This window comes from Ursus americanus, chromosome 5 (assembly GCF_024610735.1).
Source record: "Ursus americanus isolate L20-20 chromosome 5, mUrsAme1.1.p, whole genome shotgun sequence".
NCBI lineage: Eukaryota > Metazoa > Chordata > Mammalia > Carnivora > Ursidae > Ursus > Ursus americanus.
This window is the reverse complement of record NC_142131.1, coordinates 18,710,856-18,731,835: the sequence shown is the minus strand read 5'-3', so window position 1 is coordinate 18,731,835 and position 20,980 is coordinate 18,710,856. Positions and strand designations below refer to the sequence as shown.

Sequence of the window (20,980 nt, the reverse complement as noted above, 5' to 3'; positions counted from 1 at the left end):
AATTACTTGGATGAATTTATCACTCTCTTCATCCCTGTGTAGTCAACATATGCAGCCTAGGCCGCCTTGGGAGAAAGCGACTCATCCCATCTGGTCTGTGCGTGCTCTGGACCACATGAGCCATAATTTCGAGACTAGAGGCTCAAATCTCGCCCTCGCCCAACTCCCCAGACCCTTCCACAGCACCCCTAGAACAGAAACTCTGGAACTTCTCTCAGAATGTCCCTCATCTCCTCGCATTGGAATCCCGCCCTGTCCTGAGGACACTGCTTCCCATGCAGCCCTCTCTGGCTGTCCTATGTGTTACCCGTTTCTTCTTCTCCCAGATCTCTTAAGTGCTAGGAATGCTCACTCTAGCACTCGGTCCTGGGACTGCTCTCTGTATGCTCACTCCTTAAATAATCTCAGCCAGTTGCCTTCCTTTGGGATACTTTTGTTTGTTTATTTATAGTTTTGCTAACTGGAAGGGAATTCTGTAATTAGTTCCAGTTAAAATTCTGTTCCCCAGAGTAGAGACTTAGGTTTTTTTTTTTTTTTCCTTATAAACTCCTGGCCCAGTTCTATGATCTTAAATAGTACAAATGGCTATTTTCTGAGAAAACACTCTGCATACAAAAGTGCAGATTTGAGCCCTGTACTTTTCCTACTCTGAATGTCTGATTATTTGCTGCTTTCTCATACTTTTCAGATTGGGAGGAAGTAAACAGGGTATATCTGCAAGGATTAAGATAATCAGTGATGCTCAGAACACTTTATGATTTTGGTTGAGCCTGTAGATTGATTGATTGATGGATTGAGACTGTAGAATCATTTAAACTTGGGAGATGTTGAGATCCGTCTGAGGAATTTGCTCTTTACTGAGTATCTTCAGTTTCACAGAGCTATATGAAAAATATATAGTCATTTTTTAAAAAGCAACTTTATTAATAACATTTTTCTTGATTTTTACCTCTTATGCAACATTTACTAACCTGCAATAGTACTTAAATAATTACCATAAATAAACATAATGATTAATTCTTGATATTTAAGAGTAGCGATATGGATCTTCCATTGTAACCTTATAGGCTGAAATTTTCATGGTTTCTAGTTCTATGTGCTGTTTTAATAACCAAACCCATCTTAGTTGGTATCTTTATGTTCCGATGTGTTTCTTTAGGTATTGGAATTTGTGCATGTTTCTGGTGGTTTCTGACGCTTCTCCCTAGTTTTCAGTCTGAAGATTGCTCAGTGGCATGTACAATGTAGTAAGCTCCCTGACTGCGAATTTCCCCTCCTTTACCATGTACTAAGCCCCTATCCCCTGCATATTTGCTAATATTTGCCATTGCATTGACTCATTAAGAACACGTTCTCCTACCAACATTTCAAAAAGCTTTGGCAGCCTATACTCTGAGATCATAAATTTGTTCATATCCTTTGGCCTAATTACCACCTTTAAGAATTTATAAAGTGAAGCGGCACCTATGTGGCTCAGTCGGTTAAGCATCTGACTCTTGATCTCAGTTTAGGTCTTGATCTCAGGGTTGTGAGTTCAAGCCCCACGCTGGGCTCCATACTGGGTGTGGAGCCTACTTAAAAAAAAAAAAAAAGAATTCATCAAGTGAAAAGAATTATTAATTGTCTCTAATTAATATTAAAAAATAAAAAATAATATTCAATGTAGAGAATCTTAAGTGTATTTTAAAGATCAACTCTATAGATTATCTATGCATTAAAATCATAGGGATGCCTGGGTGGTTCAGATGTTAAGCGTCTGTCTTCGGCTCAGGGCATGATCCCAGAGTCCTGGGATCGAGCCCCTCATAGGGCTCCTCTGCTGGGAGCCTGCTTCTTCCTCTCCCACTCCCCCTGCTTGTGTTCCCTCTCTCGCTGGCTGTCTTTCTCTCTGTCAAATAAATAAATAAATAAATAAAATCTTTAAAAAATATATCATAAATTTGAATGCTTTGTAGCAACATCTAAGAAGTGCCATATAAATATAGGATTAAGCTTTTTAATTAAGAATTTTTTGTATTTAATCTATTTATAATTATGTTCATCATGAATTTATGGATGGTTACAGGAATGGAAAATATAAAAATAAAACTTTTCGTTGTGGTACTATGCATATTTTTCACTTCTAAAAATGTCCTACCATGCTATCCAACAAATAAATACTGAGATGAATACAGAGAGTCCACAATCCATTTGGGCTTTACTATCCAGTGGTTTCTTATTAAGTGGATTGTGGGTTTATTGTTAGGCTGGTTTGGTCACTCCACAGCATTTAAAAATTTAGTTATTTCAAGTAATATTTTGATTTTCAGAAATCAGGTCATACTTAATTATCCAGAAATCAAAATGGAACTTTGAGTGTAGAAAGTTTTAGTTTTGTACCACGAAGGGAAGTGTGTGCGGTGACATTCACGTTTCACTGTAGTTGCCTTTTCTTTTTTTTCCACAGTCCACATCCTTCTTATTGGCCAAGCTATGTCTGCTCTTTACTGCTGGAATTCAGAGCTGAATCAATTCTCCTCTATTCTGGAAGCCCCTTCTGCTCATGATGCAGCTTCTGTTACAGTAAAGTCCTTTAATTCAAGCAAGAGTTTAATTGCTCTAGTAGGAGCTGTGCACTCACACGTATATGAGCTGGCCTACATCTCTAGCCAGTCTGACTTTATTCCTAGGTAGGTTCAACATTTTATACAAAATCTCTTTATGCTCACCATAGTTTTATATGGCACCTAATTTCGAAGTGTTTATTTAGTGACTGGAAATATACAAAATATAAGAGTAATTTGTAATCTAGAAATTTGGTTTTACTCCATAGTTCTTAATATCTATTTTATGAAGGTAATCAGTATTACAAACATTTTGTATTATAATTTTATTTATGAAATATGATTTTTCCAAATGTTTACTATTAATCAGTGTTCTGAGAGTTTTATGGGTTTGCATATGTATATGCTTGAGACTTGTTGCCGCTGACTTATTTGATATACTTCTTATGCTAGTTCAGGTGAACTGATATTTGAACCTGGTGACAGAGAAGCTGTAATAGCGGTAAACATCCTTGATGATACAGTTCCAGAGGAAGAAGAATCTTTTAGAGTTCAGCTTAAAAATCCCAAAGGAGGAGCAGAGATTGGTATTAATGGTTATGTAAAAATAACTATTCTGTCTAATGATGATGCCTATGGAGTCGTTGGATTTGCTCAGGTAAAGATCCCACACTTAGAAATCAAAATGATTTGTTCATTGTATTTATTTATTTTAAAGATTTTATTTATTTATTTATTTATTTATTTATTTATTTATTTATTTAGAGCAGGAAAGCATGGGAGTGGGGGGAAGAGCAGAGAAAAAGGGAGAAAGAGAGAGAAACTCAAGCAGACTCCGTGCCAAGCATGGAGCCCGATGCGGGGTTTAATCTCTTGACCCTGAGATCATGACCTGAGCTGAAATCAAGAGTCAGACACTTAACCAACTGAGCCACCCAGATGCCCCTATTTATTGGATTAATATATTAGATGTTGTCAGCACTCAATCCTGCTTTGAGTATCTTCAGCCTCTCTTCTTTCTCTTTCCCCATTTCATGCCCCTACTCTGCATTTTATGGTGAACTTTACTGATGTCTTATAATTCCTACACACTGAAACCTCTGAATCAGCTTGTCCTAAACTTTTTTATTGTACTGATTATCTTACAAGATTGAATGCGAAGTGTTACCCGTTTGCCTTAGTCCTGGAGTTTGGCTCCATTTTAGCCTTATCTCTAGGGGGTGGGTAATGATGAAGCAGGTTCCAAATGGACTACAGACTGTGTTTTGTCACATGCATCACCCAGAAGTATATTACTGTCCTTTGTGTATTGAGGGAGAGAGAGAGAGAGTGGGGGGGGGGTTATGTTTGTAACCGTATATACACTATACACATGGAGGTGCTTTCTCCCGACGAAAGAGAACTTTGCAGATCTTAGCAGGTCGACTTCCATGCTCAGACTTCATATTCCTTTACCCATAAACAAAAGGACACCCATTTATTTTGCATCATTTAGACCTGTTTGCCAACTCTATCTTGATTTCTTAACTGGAGTTATAGCTGCAGCTATCATGCATCGTTCTCTGAAATATTCTGCAAGTAAGGAAAACCCAACAGAAGTGGCTTAAACACCAAAAACATGTTCACAGAGAAGACTGGCTTTGGGGTTGGATGTATACTTTACTGTGTCACCATGGCTCAGATTCTTTCAATTTCTCCACTTTGCCAACATAAAGTTGATTCTTCATTTGGTTGTTTGAAAGCTGATGTTATTGCAGGGCCACTGCTTTCTTGTTTATGTCCAGGTGAGGAGAAAGAAATGTGGCACTTGGGGTAAGGAAAAGATTTCTCAAAAGCCTCTAGAAAACTCTTCTTATGTCTCATTGGCCAGAACCAACAAGGCCACTCATTCATCTGTTCATTAATTTATTCATTCATGTAGCAGTTATTTAACAAACACCTACTATGTACCAGATACTGTTTCAGATGCTAGAGATATATCAAAAAATAAAATAGTAAAAATCTCTATCCTCATTGTCCTAAATTATGGAGAAGGCAAAGGGAGACAGACAGTAGACAAAGATGTGGGAGACATCCGTACTCTCTGTGATGGTGTTAAGTGCCCTGGAGGAACGTTAGGCAGGACGAACTGATGGAGATTATGATAATGGGGGTGGAGGTTATGTGCCCAGAAATAAAACATAGGCTATCAGGGAGGGTGGCCCCGAGGAAGTGACCTGAGGACGAGAACCTGGAGGAGACAGGGAAGAGCATTCAAGGCAGGCGGAGCCATCAATAAGAGGAAGAGGCCTCACCCATCTGCTGCAGAAGGAGGCCACTGTGACTGAAGTCAGTGTACAAGGGAGAGATGAGGCCCAAGAGGTGAAGGGCCAGCCCCCTGTTTCAGGCTTCCCCAGCAACACCCACAGGTTTATGCCTTGGTAGGAGGACTCAAAGGACTCAGGGTTTAGTCATACTCAGGGAAGGGGATACAAAGCAAAATCATCAGGGGAAAAAGCATATGGGATGGAGGTGTAGAGGAAACCAGGGACAAGTTTCCAAGAGCTCTCTCCCAGGTTAGCCACAAAGGACACACTCAATTCCCCCAGCACTGAGTTGAACTGTGACAACATGTGAGAGGTGTTACCAACCAGGGAAGCTCCTTAGAGACTCAGTGTCTGGGGTCTTAACTGGGGACTGATCATGCAGGCACTCTCAGCCTGACACATGCCAAAATTCCAGACTCCCAGAGTGAAAAGAGGTGTTCAGTATAAACCACATTGTGAGTACAATTCAGGCACAGGGAGCCAGTATGAGTTCCAGGAACTTGGAATCCTCCTGAAACCCAACTTCCCAGACACCGGGCAAGGGCCAACTTTAGAGCAGGCCTTTGAAGGATGGCAGGGATTTTACTATGTGAACTCACGGCTGCACGAGCCCCTGAGTACCATAATGAAGTCCGTCCCCGAGGGAAAGGGTTGGAGTGGAAGAGCAACTTGATCTGATGCACATTTTAAAAGAACCACGCTGGCCATAGGATTGAGACTAGATTGTATGTAAGTGGGCGAGGACAGAAATAGACAGGAAACTAGTGCAGTAATTCAACAATAAACCACAGAGCTACAGGAAGCAGGCATTTGCCTTTCCCGAGATATGGATCACCGTAGAAGGAGCAGGGTTGTGGGATGAGATGAGGAGTTTTGGACGTGCTAATGCCCTGAGTCAATTGCTTACAAGGGTTGTAGGATCACCCTGTTACCCAGTCTGGCCCATCTCTGGAGATGAAGGCAGGTCAGCTTCCCCTGAAGCAGCTCTGCTCAGTAGAATTACAATGTGAGATATATATACGTATATATATATACGTATATATATACAATGTGAGATATATATACATATATATATATACTGTTTCTATTTTTTTAATGTGGCTAAAAAACCTAAAATATATATATATATATTTTATTACAATGTGAGATATATATACGTATATGTATATATACGTATATATATATATTTTTTATTACAATGTGAGATATATATACGTATATATATATACGTATATATATATACGTATATATATATTTTATTACAATGTGAGATATATATACGTATATATATATATATGTATATATACGTATAGTAGAATTACAATGTGAGATATATATACGTATATATATATATGTATATATACGTATAGTAGAATTACAATGTGAGATATATACACGTATATATATATATATATATACGTGTATATATATATATTTTATTACAATGTGAGATATATATACGTATATATATATACGTATATATATATACGTATATATATATTTTATTACAATGTGAGATATATATACGTATATATATATATACGTATATATACGTATAGTAGAATTACAATGTGAGATATATATACGTATATATATATATATACGTATATATACGTATAGTAGAATTACAATGTGAGATATATACACGTATATATATATATATACGTGTATATATATATATATTTTATTACAATGTGAGATATATATACGTATATATATATATACGTATATATATATATATATATATTTTAGATTTTTTAGCCACATTAAAAAAATAGAAACAGGTGAAATTATTTTTAATATTTTATTTTGTTTAACCCAGTTATGAGCCAACATAAAATGATTGATGAAATATTCTATATCCTTTTTCATATCCTTTTTTCCCACACGTTGTCTTCAGACTCCAGTGTGCGTTTGATACGTAGAGACCAGGCACATTTCAGGTGCTCAGTAGCCATGTGTGGCCAATGGCTGCTGTGTAGGACAGTGCAGCTCTACGGCATGAGCTGCAGTGGGGAAGGTGAGGAAGAAGGAGGACCATCTCTGTCCCCACCACGTACTGACACGACTTGTTTCCTCACTCTCTTCCAGTCTCTGCTGAAGTGACTCCTTACCAGAAAGGCCTCCTCTGACTGAAAATTGTGCCTTCCCACCATCATTCTGTACCTTTTTATCCTGCCTTTTTCTTCCTTATGAAACTTATAATGGCCTTATTTGCCTGTTGTCAGTTTCTCTTACTAGAATGCAAGGCTGTGAGAGCTGAGATACTGCTTTGTTCATAGCTTTATTCCAGAAACGTGCCTGGCATACAGGAGGTGCTTAGTGTGACCCCATCATTATGCATGGGGTGGGGGGGACAGAACACTCACAGGGCTTTCTCGGGGTTATACAAATACAAAGGGCAGAGCTGGGGTGCCTGGGACAAGAACAGATGTGGAGCACATTCTATGAGAGATTTCTCCTTGTGAAACTTGGTCTAAGATTACTCTAGAGACATTAAAGTACTCTGGTTTAATATTTCCCAATAGATAGTGTCCTGGGTTCTTTCAATCCATTCAGTAGAATTCCTCAATACAGGCCTCTTGTGTCTGGACAACCTTGTTGTAAGATAAGCTTTAGTAGATAAAGAGAGTTTCTTGATAATTTTCTGGCTGTATTAAATTCTTATTTTAGTATCCCTTATCAATAAAGGGCATAGAGCCAGAGAGCCTTCTCTTTGAGAAGGCGTTGTTTGTGAACAAATTATATGAATATTTTATTTCTTTAAAGTTTTTATTTTTAGGTAGTCTCTACACCCAACGTGGGGCTCAAATTTACAACCCCCAAGATTGAGTCACATGCTATACTGACTGAGCCCCAGCCAGGTGCCCCGTATGCATATTTTTAAATCAAGATATTTTCTGTAGGAATGTCTGAATGCTTTGAGCAAGATTTTATTACTATGTAACATTTGTAACAGTATGTTAAAATGCAATGTAAAACACTGCCATAGGATAGGTTATCTTCTCAAATTCACTTTCTAAGTAGAAGCTTTTAGAAGCTGTAAGAAATTCATGGAGGAATTTCTTTTCAGATTACCATAGTAAAAAGACAAGAAAAAGAAAACTATTCCTGGGAAGATTTAAAAAAAATCTTTATACTCCATATTCTGTCTTTATTGCTTATGAATAAACTAGGGGTCTTGTAAGAAGGGATTCTTTGGAGCATTAATTTTGAGCAAAAGTTCATTCAGCGGCTCTCAAGAGATGCTGCAAGTGTTAGAGGAGGAGTTCCAGTCACGTGGAGGTAGAAATCAGTCTGGACCAGAGCAAAGAGGCCACAGAGTCTAGGTGAGAAGAGGGGCAGGGCATATTTCTGGCAGGAAAATTAGTCATAAAGACTAGGAGCTAAGGATGAAACACCATCAGTGGAGACGGCACGGCCTGTGGAACATTTCAGAGGATATGAATTTAAGGATAAGAGACAATTGCAAGTGGTCAGAAAGAGTGCCCTGGTTCTCACGATGTCTTTACATTTGAGTGGGATCCTAGAGGCCATGTAGACCAAAACTTATTTTACAGGGAAGTAAAAAGACCTAGAGGGGTTGCCAGAAGTTGTACACGGGAAGAAGACTTCCCTCATCTCCTGACTCTGTGTCCTTTCATTTCTACAAACTTTACGTATTATATATAATGCTTTCCAAAAAGTGTATGTTTTTTGAATGTGAAAACAAGATGTTCGTTGAAGAAATTTGAAAATTATAGAAACAAGAAGACAAAATAAAAATAATCCTGTAATGATTAACATTTTAATTTACTTTAACTTAGTCTTTTAGTTATTCATACGTGTATTTTCAAATTAAAATCGTGGTCATTGTATACTGCTGTTTTTTAAACTTTGTTTTTTTCACTCTTACTGTGTTGTTTTCATGTTGTATCATGTTGCTTAGTACTGTGAAGTTTGCACAGGCACAACAGAATGAAATAAAAGCCTACTTAGGTACTTTCTGCTAATCCCTTGTGACTTCCTGTGTGTTTTTCAGAATTCATTATATAAACAAGTAGAAGAAATGGAGCAAGATAGCCTTTTAACCTTGAACGTTGAACGCTTAAAAGGAACATATGGTCGTATAACCGTAATGTGGGAAGCTGATGGAAGTATTAGTGATATATTTCCTACCTCAGGAGTGGTATGTAATTTTTAAAATTATAGGAGAGTCACTTTTAAATTATAGTTACTATTGATGCATGGGACCTCCCTTATGGATGAAAGGTTTGAGTTTAACCATGTCAACACTGGATTCCTACTAATCACCATAGAGAGGGAATCAATTTAAAGTTAGTTTTAATATTGTGATTATTGTTCTTTTTTCCTATAATTCCAAAATTATCTGTAAAAAAAAAAATCCCTTTTTAGGTTCAGTAAAAAGTTTTGACCAAATTATGGATGTATTACATTGTCAGAAAGATCAAATCAATCAAACTGGAGATGGAAACGTGGTTTCAAGATTTGGGTAAAATGGAAGCAGTAAATAGGAAACAAATTTATGTAGGATAGTCATATGTACGAAAAAGCAGATGAGAATTGTTGCGTATGTAGGTTGAGTTTCTTGTAGACTGTTTCTGAGATTGAGAGTTGCGGGTGGATTCCTGGGGAGACGCACCTATGAGGAAACAAGGAAGGTAGGAATGGGCAGAGGGGGACGTTGATCCCTGGATAGTTGCACCGGGGTTGAGTCTGTGAGGAAGTTCTGGAGCTGAGCTGGTCCTTTGGAGTTGTTTCCAGTTGGAGCAAGGAGGCTGAGATTTTGCATCCCTATTTTAGCCATCTGGGACCTCACACCACCTTCTTAGTGGGACATAACCTTGAGTGAAAGTTTACTGCAGCTGAAGGCAGTTCCCAGTGAGAAACATAAAAGCTGTTATTCCCACCAGCTGGGGGATGGGTACATCAGTCCCAAGAAGGGATCTGGGCAGAGGATCACTTTATCTACTATTGGAAGATAGTATAAAATTGGGACACAGGTTGAAGAATGGAATCAGACTGGATCAGAGAAGTAAATGATTCACAAGGAGAGAGTTTAAAGAACCTTTAGTTCCTAATTGGAAGATGGGTGGTCTAGACTCATTTGGGGTTTCATAGATTTATCCTTGTTTTTTCCCCAAATGCTTCTCTGAGAGTTCCTTTAAAAGGCCTCTCATGAAATGATCTCAAAAAAAGATGAATGTTATGGTCCAACATTTGTAGGTTTCTGTATCGTTTGAAAGGAGATTAGGGCTCCAGTGTCTTAAAAATGTTAGGGCAAATTTTATTGCATTGAATATTTACTTTACACAAGTTACCAAAACTATATATTCAACTATGTAAGTTGTATCTATCTAGTCTCTGTATGTTCTGAATTATATTTTCCCAATTAATATTTCTTATATAAACATGATTAAAATGATTTCTATTTAAATGCATAATAATATCTTAAGTGTAGACTATATTTGGAAGAATTAATTATTTTACTCAAGACTCAGTAAACTTTTTCTGTAAAGGGCCAGACAGTGAATATTTTAGACTTGTACACTATTATAGCTCTTTCCTAGATACCCAGCTTTGCCTTTGTATCTTAGTAAAGTGCTGGACAGTATGTAATTGAATGAACTTGGCTGTATTCCAGTAAAACTTGATGAAAAGGATTTTGCCAAAGAGTGGTAGTTTTCTGACCACTGATTTTATTAATAAAGCTCTTGAGTTTATATCCTCAAGTGCCTTCTTTAGGTGGAGAGATAAGTGTCAACAAAATGGTCCTAGAATATTAGTTTGAATGATTGTAGTTTGTAGTCATGTTGCTAGAGAATAGGGTATAAGGTGGAGAGCAATTGGAAATGACATTCAAGAGCAGACGGAAGCCCTATCAGAAAAATCAATGCTCAGAAATCAGTTGTATTTCTATACACGAATAATGAGACTGAAGAAAGAGAAATTAGGGAATCCATCCAATTTACAATAGCACCAAAATTAACCAGAGACATAAAGGATCTATATTCTAGAAACTACAAATCACTCTTGAAAGACATTGAAGAAGACACAGAAAGATGGAAAAATATTCCATGCTCATGGATCGGAAGAATTAACATAGTTAAAATGCCCATGCTACCCAAAGCAATCTACACTTTCAATGTTATCCCAATCAAAATACCAATGACATTTTTCAAAGAACTGGAACAAGCAGCCCTTAAATTTGTGCGGAACCAGAAAAGGCCCCGAATCGCCAAGGAATTGTTGAAAAGGAAAAACAAAGCTGGGGACATCACAATGCTGGATTTCAAGCTGTACTACAAAGCTGTGATCACAAAGACAGCATGGTACTGGCACAAAAACAGACACATAGACCAATGTAACAGAATAGAGAACCCAGAAATGGACCCTCGTCTCTTTGGGCAACTAATCTTTGATAAAGCGGTAAAAAACATCCAGTGGAAAAAAGACAGTCTCTTCAATAAATGGTGCTGGGAAAATTGGTCAGCTACATGCAAAAGAATGAAACTTGACCACTCTCTCACACCATACACAAAATTAAACTCTAAATGGATGAAAGACCTCTATGTGAGACAGGAATCCATCAAAATCCTAGAGGAGAGCATAGGCAGCAACCTCTACAACATCAGCCACAGCAACCTTTTTCATGACACATCTCCAAAGGCAAGAGAAACAAAAGATAGAATGAACTTGTGGGACTTCATCAAGATAAAAAGCTTCTGCACAGCCAAGGAAAAAGTCAAAAAAACTAAGAGGCAGCCCACGGAATGGGAGAAGATATTTGCAAATGATACTACAGATAAAAGACTGGTATCCAAGATCTACAAAGAACTTCTCAAACTCAATACACAAGAAACAAATAAACAAATCATAAAATGGGCAGAAGATATGAACAGACACTTTTCCAATGAAGACATACAAATGGCTAACAGACACATGAAAAAATGTTCAAAATCATTAGCCATCAGGGAAATTCAAATCAAAACCACACTAAGATACCACCTTATGCCAGTTAGAATGGCAAAAATTGACAAGGCAAGAAACAACAATTGTTGGAGAGGATGTGGAGAAAGGGGATCCCTGCTACATTGTTGGTGGGAATGCAAGTTGGTACAGCCACTCTGGAAAACAGTGTGGAGGTCCCTTAAAAAGTTAAAAATTGAGCTACCCTATGATCCAGCCATTGCACTACTGGATATTTACCCCAAAGAGACAGACGTAGTGAAGAGAAGGACCACATGCACCCCAATGTTCATAGCAGCATTGTCCACAATAGCTAAATCGTGGAAGGAGCCGAGATGCCCTTCAACAGATGACTGGATTAAGAAGTTGTGGCCCATATATACAATGGAATGTTACTCAGCTTTCAAAAAGAACGATTTTTCAACATTTGCTGCAACATGGACGGCACTGGAGGAGATAATGCTAAGTGAAATAAGTCAAGCAGAGAAAGACAATTATATGGTTTCTCTCATCTATGGAACATAAGAACTAGGAAGATCGGTAGGAGAAGAAAGAGATAAAGAAAGGGGGGATAATCAGAAGGGGGAATGAAGCATGAGAGACTATGGACTCTGAGAAACAAACTGAGGGCTTCAGAGGGGAGGGGGGTGGGGGAATGGGATAGGCTGGTGATGGGTAGTAAGGAGGGCACGTATTGCATGGTGCACTGGGTGTTATACACAACTAATGAATCATCGAACTTTACATAAAAAAAATAAAAAATAAAAATTAAAAAAAAGAAAAAAAGAAAGGATTTCAGATGCCTTTTAGCAACTGTGGATTTGACTCGACAATAGAGGCACAACAGGAGGAGAGAGATGCTTTGATTTGTATCTCTTTTTATCTTTCTCTCTTTACCTCTATTTTGGTTGATTCATTCTTAAATTATACATCTATTCAGCGTTTAACCAAAGGAAATAGCAATCCTGGACAATTTTTGTAGAGAAAAATGTTTAAACTAGTATGTCACCTTCTTTTATCTTTATAGATTTAAAAAAAATATGTTATCCAGGACTTAGACTCCCTGAGAGACTATGTATTCTATATTTGAATAGAATGTAGGCTTCAGGAAGTGATAATTTGGGTATATGTTTTATCAGGTTAAGTTTCCGTAATGATTTATTTTTTTTCTTTTTTTTCCTAACAATCTTCTGTTTTTAATATGAGAAACAGTTAATGGATTATATTGTGTTGCTGAAATTCGTCTCATTATTTAAGTTGTGGTCGATACTGAAAGAAAATTTAATCTTTCAAAATTCTTATTGCACAGTGATAATTACAAAATAAATAAAATCTTCTTTCTTTAAAATTTTAGATTTCATTTTCTGAAGGCCAGGCACTGTCTACGATCACTCTGACTGTTCTTGCTGATGATGTACCAGAGTTATCAGAGATTGTGAGCATAACACTCATTCGGATTACCACAGAAGGGGTTGAGGACCCATCAAAAGGTGCCACCATTGATCAGAAAAGAAACAAATCTGTGATAACGACTCTGTCCAATGACTCACCTTATGGCTTGGTGGGTTGGCACTCTGAGTTTCTCTTCGTTAGAGTAGCAGAACCTAAAGGTAAATGTTGTTAAATATTTTTCAGGTTCTAGTAAGTTTTATTGAGTAATTTAATTATAATGTTTAATAGGAATATAAATCCCCTATATATAATATGTATATATACACACACACACACATATTTTAGTTTGACAGATCACAATCCTTTTTACTTTTTATTAAATTTTATGATCATGTAATCACTCAGCAATAGTGCTATAAGAAATGGGTGTACTCTTTTGAGACGTTACTGTCATAATAGAAATATTAATATTTTAGTCATTGCAATAAAGGTGAAGGGTTTTTATTTTACTTTCTCTTCTTCATCGTTTATTTATCTGTTCTCTTTCCCGTCTCAGATTCCTCTATATAGATTTTCAACAGTTATAGGGAACAATAAGCAACACAGTGAGATACATTTGGTGCTCAGGGTATTAACTGTTAAACCCAAAGCTGTAATTAGAATAATTTTTCTGTGAAGTGTAAGTAATCAGTCCCTATTTCCTTTAAGCTCAGTGCTGAGATCTTTGCCTAAATAACTATTCGTATCAGTTGTAGGATAAATAGATTTTTGTAGATAAAAGCCATTTGATTTATTTGAACAAATATATTTGAACATATATGTATTTATTTAGAATATGCAATGTGTGAAGCCTCTAAAAGTTTCAGACAGGAACATGGACATCTTTCAAAGACCTTTTATTTAAATACTTGATGGAAAAAATGACATGTAATTATGCACCTGGGCTTTTATGTCTGTATATATGGGAACAGAAGTGGTAGACTTAAAATATGTTCATTTGTTCATTCAGCAAACATTTTGATGCACCTAGTAAGTGCCACAAATTGTGCTGTGTGTTCTGGAAACAAAGACACAGTCTTAGGTTTTTAAGACCTCACAGACCAGTGGCGAAGATTGGCAAGCATTTTTTGGTCCATTTATATAGCAAATTTAATTTTAAAAATCTAAAAAATGAAATAAAAAAATTGATGCTACAAAATACTTTGATCCTTGTGACAGACACTTCACTATAAGAACTAAATTACTTTTCTTCTAATGATTAAGTTATCAAACGATGACTTTGCATGTTTTTCATTTTTTTTGAGATTTTATGTATTTATTTATTTGAGGGCGGGGGGCAGAGGGACAAGCCGACTCCGGTGCTGAGCACAGAGCCAGATGCAGGGCTCGATCCCACGACTCTGAGATCATGACCTGAGCTGAAACCCAGAGTCAGACGCTTAACTCACTGAGCCACCCTGGAGCCCCACAATTTTTCATTTTCAAAATCTTCTTAGCATTTGTAATTAGCTGTCAATCTGCACCTATGTACCTTCCTAAGATTTTCAGCCATTTTTGTTAAAGCTCATGTTATGTGCAATGTGGGAGGGTGCATTAGAGAACCTGAAGTGAGGATTTAAAACTGGGATATAAGGTATAGTGATTGTCAGCACACCTTTGGGGACAAGGGGGACAAAAGCACAAAATACTCCTGGGGGGGGGAGTACATTAGGATAGTGCAGAATATTCCACCTGAATCCTTGGATCGGTATCAACTACAAATGGAAAATCTTGTTTACCTGAGGCCTGTCTTTCTCACAGACAACACCACCATTCTTCAGTTACCGATTGTTCGAGATAGAGGACTGTTTGGGGCCATTGCCATTCATTTGATAGCTAAACCCAATTTCTTATTGCACATTGATAATCAAGCTACTGAGAATGAAGATTATGTACTACAAGAAACAATAATAATAATGAAAGAAAACATAAAAGAAACTCACATCAAAGTTGCCATTTTGCCGGTAAGTTTAGGCTGCAATGAATAGGATGTAAAATAAAGGAAATGCTCTTAAAGATAAAAATTGATTTAAAAAAAAGTGATGCTCTTAATGATAAAAATCTTTGAAAAGGTTGCTTTTCAATGTAAAATTGTGAGTACTCTAACTGGAGTATTGTTGGACCTTTGAAGAATTGAATTGGGATTTAATTATATGTCTGATTGGATCCGCTATTTTGTTGGTTGGTTAGTTTTAAACTAATGAGCGAATGAATAAAATGCCCAAATTAATCTGGTTATTTTTATTGTTGGTTTGATAGGGCAGTATTTTCATGTCATGATACAATTATTCAAATCAAGATTATTCTTTGTAGAGTTTAGATCTGGTTTTACTGGTCTCTCACATATATAAGGAGAAAAGTGTATATCTGTAATGATTCAGAAGAAGCTGAGAGTAGGGATGCCTGGGTGGCTCAGTCCGTTAAGCGTCTCCTTCGGCTCAGGTCATGATCCCAGGGTCCTGGGATTGAATCCTACATTGGGCTCCCCGCTTAGCAGGGAGCCTGCTTCTCCCTATGCCTGCTGCTCCCCCTGCTTCTGCTCCCTCCCTCTCTCTCTCTGACAAATAAATAAAATCTTTAAAAAAAGAAAAGGAAGCAGAGTAGTTAATAGTGTTATTTATAACATTATGTAATAACTAAATATTGTATATATTACAATAGTCTATATAACAAGATTAAAAATAAATATGTATTATTAGATAAAGATAATGTTGAATAGTAACATTAGTGTTAGTAATAGCGTTATTAGTGATAGATAGTAGTGACTTGTAGAAAGGGCATTTTGGGAAAGACATGAGGGATGGGACAAAATAGAAGCTTCTTTTCCTGTTTGCTGTGTATTCTTTGTATCTTTTGAAAATTTTTATTACCTATCCAGAAGTAAAAACAGTTTTTTTTTTTTTAAAGATTTTGTTTATCTATTTGACAGAGAGAGATAGCCAGTGAGAGAGGGAACACAAGCGGGGGAGTGAGAGAGGAAGAAGCAGGCTCCCAGAGGAGGAGCCTGATGTGGGGCTTGATCCCAGAATGCTGGGATCACGCCCTGAGCCGAAGGCAGACGCTTAACGGCTGCGCTACCCAGGCGCCCTGTAAAAACAGTTTTTAAAAAGTTAATGAAAGTATAGGATAATGTCAAGATTTACAAGTCTGGAGCTTTCGCTGTTAAGATGTATGTAGCATTTACCGTTTCTCCTAAATTTCGGGGCATATTATATACATAAAACATATTGGATAAGATATGGTCAAAATTGTATGATGGATTTTTAAAAATTATTTTACTTGCTAATGAGTATTAGGCTTCAATTAAAAACTCACCGATAAGCTTGAATATCCCCTACGATTCTGAAGTTGTCTGTGGGAATGTATTAAAATATAAAAAGGAATCTTTTTTGTATGTGTGAAAGAGCTACCCATTCCTGTGGGCCGTCATTTATTTCTCACTGAAAAATATCAGGTTTCCAAGGCAAATTCAGTGTATTTTTAAAAATAGAACATAATCTCTCCCCTGTTCTCCACCCACCCCCCACCCCAGGATAATGCTCCCGAGTTGGAGGAAGGATTTATTGTCAACATCACTGATGTATACCTGGTGAATTCTGACTTCTCTACAGAACAGCCAAGTGTGCGGAGGCCTGGGATAGAAATAGTTGAGATAATGATTGAAGAAAATGATGATCCCAGAGGAATTTTTGAGTTTCATGTTACCAGAGTGAGATAAACTTTAATATATTTATAGTAATACAGAAGCTTCTACCTGCTAATTTGGCCAATGTCATATAGTTTCTGCAAAATAATTGGCTTTGCTTCTAGATATTTATAAATACCTGTCTTAAAATTTGTCTTATAGACTAATTATTAGTTCTCTTTGTTAGACCAAAGGATTAAGCAAGTTTATTTTCATTAAATTTAAACCTAAGCATTCTAGAGGCGCCTGTCTGGTTCAGTCAGAAGAGCGTGCGACTCTTGATCTCAAGGTCGTGAGTTCAAGCCCCATGTTGGGTGTGGAGATTACTTAAATGAATAAATTAATTTAAAAACTTTTAAAAAATGTAAGAATTCTGAACACCTATTATGCATATTTATGTCCGATTATTGATTTCTACTTCGAAGGGTGAAATAGAAGAAGAAATAATAAATTTAGAAAGTGATGACATATAAGAAGTTAATTTTGTCTGGTATTTTAACTTATATTCTTTACTTAAAGGATATTGGTGGAGTTATTACTGCCTATGAAGTGCCTTCACCCCTGAATGTTCTTCAAGTTCCTGTAGTCCGGCTGGCTGGAAGCTTTGGGACAGTCAGTGTTTATTGGAAAGCAACGGTGGACACTGCTGGCTTGGAAGACTTTAAGCCATCTCATGGGATTCTTGAATTTGCAGATAAACAAGTATGCTAATCACGAACATATTAGCAATTTTTGGTTGTACTTCAAACATTTTATAGATATCCACCAAATGAATTTGCATTAGTGACTGCTAAATGTAGTATACTTGGTACATCAAGCCAAATAGAATTATTATTAGTTAACATGTTATAATTTATTAACAGACATAGCAAGAGAACATAAAGAGGCAAGAATCTCACCCTTTTCTGAACTCCCCCACCTGATTCTATTTTAAGCAGAATTAAAGGAGGATAATAAATGACTTGGAAATGCCTAAGAATGTATTTTAAAAAGTTCCTGGTGAACTTGACTATTCCTATGAATTTTAGGTTAATCTATTCTTTTTATTTCTTTTTTTTTTTTTTTTGAAGATTTTATTAGTTTGTGAGAGAGTGTGAGAGAGAGTGTGAGAGAGAGAGAGCACAAGTAGGGGGAGTGACAGGCAGAGGGAGAAGCAAGCTCCCCACTGAGCAAGGAGCCGGATGCAGGACTTGATACCAGGACCCTGGAATCATGACCTGAGCCAAAGGCTGATGCTTAACCGACTGAGCCACCCGTATCTATTTATTTCTTAATGCTTATCAGTTCAGATATTTATTTACTTAGGGTTTGCACTAAAGGTGTGCATATTTATTACTGTTAATATCCAAAATTTTTTGTTATAATAAAAACAAGATTAAATGATTAAATGATTAAAATGATAGAAAAGAGACAAAATAATTAAAACTAGAAAAATTGAAAAACAGTATTTTAGATTTGTGCCAAAGTATTCTCTAAGAGTTACAAGTTTTGCAAACTGGGCATTTTGTGATATGCAAGTATAAATGTTTTCATAAAATTTTAAATCAATAAATGGAAAAAGCATGTGAACAACCATGAAAATGTTAATAGCCTCAAATGGCAGTATCCACCCACATGAAGTCTGATTTTGCTGAGACAAATTTGTACAGTATGCATCAACTTACTAGTTGCTGCTGAAAAAGAAACATACAGATCTAGACTTTCCTACACATAACGGTCTATGTTGTTAATATTTGAAATCATGAGTTTTTAACAAATTTAGAACTTTAAAACATTTCCTACTCAAAGAAATACAGATTTTTACACTAAAAGAAACAAATACATTGATTTTTCATTGAAATAGCCTTCCACCTCTACTTATATTACCAACATTTTATTTTGTGTATGAGGTTGGAGTCCTATTATTTAACAGAGTCAAGATCATCATTATTCTTAAAGTTAACATTCTCTAGGGGAGGTATTCTGTATTTTACAACATAGAGTTGAGGTGCAGACAGTTTTAATAAGCTTCCATTTCAAGACTTGATTTTGTTCAGGTTTCTGCCTGTGAAGATAAATCCACATTTCTCACTTTCCTCTTTCATTAAAGGTTTTAGGTAGATTTAGAGAGAAAAACTTCATTTTCTGGTAAACATCTTTGTCAAAATACTGGAATTTCCCTCTGAGATACAAGATTTTAAATGTGGAAATACAACTGGAATATTTTTTTAAAGGTTTATTTAATTGAGAGGGAGAGCACGTGCTTAAGTGAGCATGAGCAGGAGAGGGGCAGAGGGAGAGGGAGACAAGCTGGCTCCACACTGAGCAAGGAGCCTGATGTGGGGCTCGATCCCTGGACACTGAGATCATGACCTGAGCCGAGACCAGAGCTGGGTGCTCAACCGACTGAGCCACCCAGGCGCCCCGCAACTGACATATTTTTATGACCAATATGAAATCACAAGCTGGGCCAAGTTTTACTTATTTATAAGTTCTAGAAATGTTTAACATGGACCTAGACAAATGAATGGCATTCTGATCATAAACATGTAAGAACAGCAGATTTGGGTTTTCTTCCTACCTTTCTTTTACATTATAAGAGTGGTATTTGAAACCAAAGGGATTTATTCTAACTGCAGAAGACAATGGTAATTTCTATGGTATATGTTTGTGCAATTGTTATTACAGCCAGTATGGCATTTTAAATATCTTTGTTCAAGAATCGGGCTTTGTTGGTTTTTGCATACATAAAACTATATTTTATTACATATGTAATTTCCTTTATCTTGAAAATAATAGACTGTAAATTTCTGACTTTGAAATACCTTATAATATATATAACTTTAAAATAGTATTATAAACATAACAGGACAAAAAGTACTTTTTTTGTACTATGTTTCTGTCAACTAAAAGTTTATTTATATATGATCAAAAATTGCTATTACATTATATCCTCCTTGCCTCTTGCCCTCCCTTCTTCCCTCCCTTCTCCTTTCCCTCCCTCCCTCTTTTCCTTCTTTCTTCCTTCTTTCTTTTGTAGGTTGCTGCAATGATAGAAATGACCATAATTGATGATGCTGAACTTGAACTCATGGAGACATTCAGTATTTCCTTAATCAGGGTGGCTGGAGGTGGCAGGCTGGGTGATGATGTTGTGCTAACTGTGGTTATCCCACAAAATGATTCTCCATTTGGAGTATTTGGATTTGAAGAAAAGACTGTAAGTTATATATATGGGGGGGAGGGTACCCTCCCCTAGGCTTTTTTTTTTTTTTTTTTTTTGCAGTTTTTAGAAGATGTCTTTCATTTTTAAAAAAACTATTACCCCTCACTTACGATTCTCTGCTCAAGAGTCCTTAGAGCTGGCTATTGAATTGAGGGCCGGTCCTCTCATCTAGTTTTGATAGTCACGAGTACTCTTACATCAGGTAATTACAAGGGGGAATAAAGTCTTCTTTATTGGGTAGCATAGACCAATATCTGCTTTTTGTCCATACGTTCTGTTCTCAGCCTGCCTTGCTGCCAGACCCCTATCCTGGTCACAAGGCAAGATTCTGTCATGGATCGAAGTGTTACACCCTAGGATACATTTAGCTGGGAGCGGGGGAGGAGGAATTTATTTTGCCCACCCTTCTGGTATTCTCTCTCGACTTATATTGAATAAAACACCACAGTCACCCCAGCTCAAGTGGTCGTATTTCTTCTTTCTTCCCTCTTACTTCCCCCTGGCTGTCTCCTTCCAAGATTTACAAGAGGGAAGCCAGTTATTATTATCACTTCAACTGCAGAGGAAGAAAAAAAGCTAAACCAATCATTTATGCAGCCAGATTTGGTGGCTAGTACTAAATGACTTCTACATCTTAAATATAAAATGAATTGTCAAGACTGTATCATAATTATACATGATGATTTTATGTCATAATTCTGAAGACTATCTTTCAAAGGAAATTCCAAGATGAAATAATCATAAATATATGTAGATAATTCTGATATACACAATTTTTCTGGCTCTATAGGTCACCATTCTCTTTATTTGATCACTTACAGGTAATCAGTAACTCGTCATA

At 36.7% G+C, this 20,980-nt stretch overlaps 1 protein-coding gene across 3 annotated transcripts in view; it reads left to right on the top strand.

The window, feature by feature from the left end:
* Positions 1-20,980, top strand: part of ADGRV1 (adhesion G protein-coupled receptor V1) — a 507,877-nt gene that overhangs the window by 146,542 nt on the left and 340,355 nt on the right. For all 3 annotated transcript variants that reach the window (XM_045796286.2, XM_045796287.2, XM_045796288.2), the window contains exons 51-58: positions 2,447-2,669; positions 2,997-3,201; positions 8,871-9,017; positions 13,173-13,428; positions 15,011-15,213; positions 16,782-16,958; positions 17,454-17,636; positions 19,954-20,133. In XM_045796286.2, the coding sequence (XP_045652242.2) occupies positions 2,447-2,669; positions 2,997-3,201; positions 8,871-9,017; positions 13,173-13,428; positions 15,011-15,213; positions 16,782-16,958; positions 17,454-17,636; positions 19,954-20,133 (1,574 nt within the window). The remainder of the gene's footprint in view (positions 1-2,446; positions 2,670-2,996; positions 3,202-8,870; positions 9,018-13,172; positions 13,429-15,010; positions 15,214-16,781; positions 16,959-17,453; positions 17,637-19,953; positions 20,134-20,980) is intronic.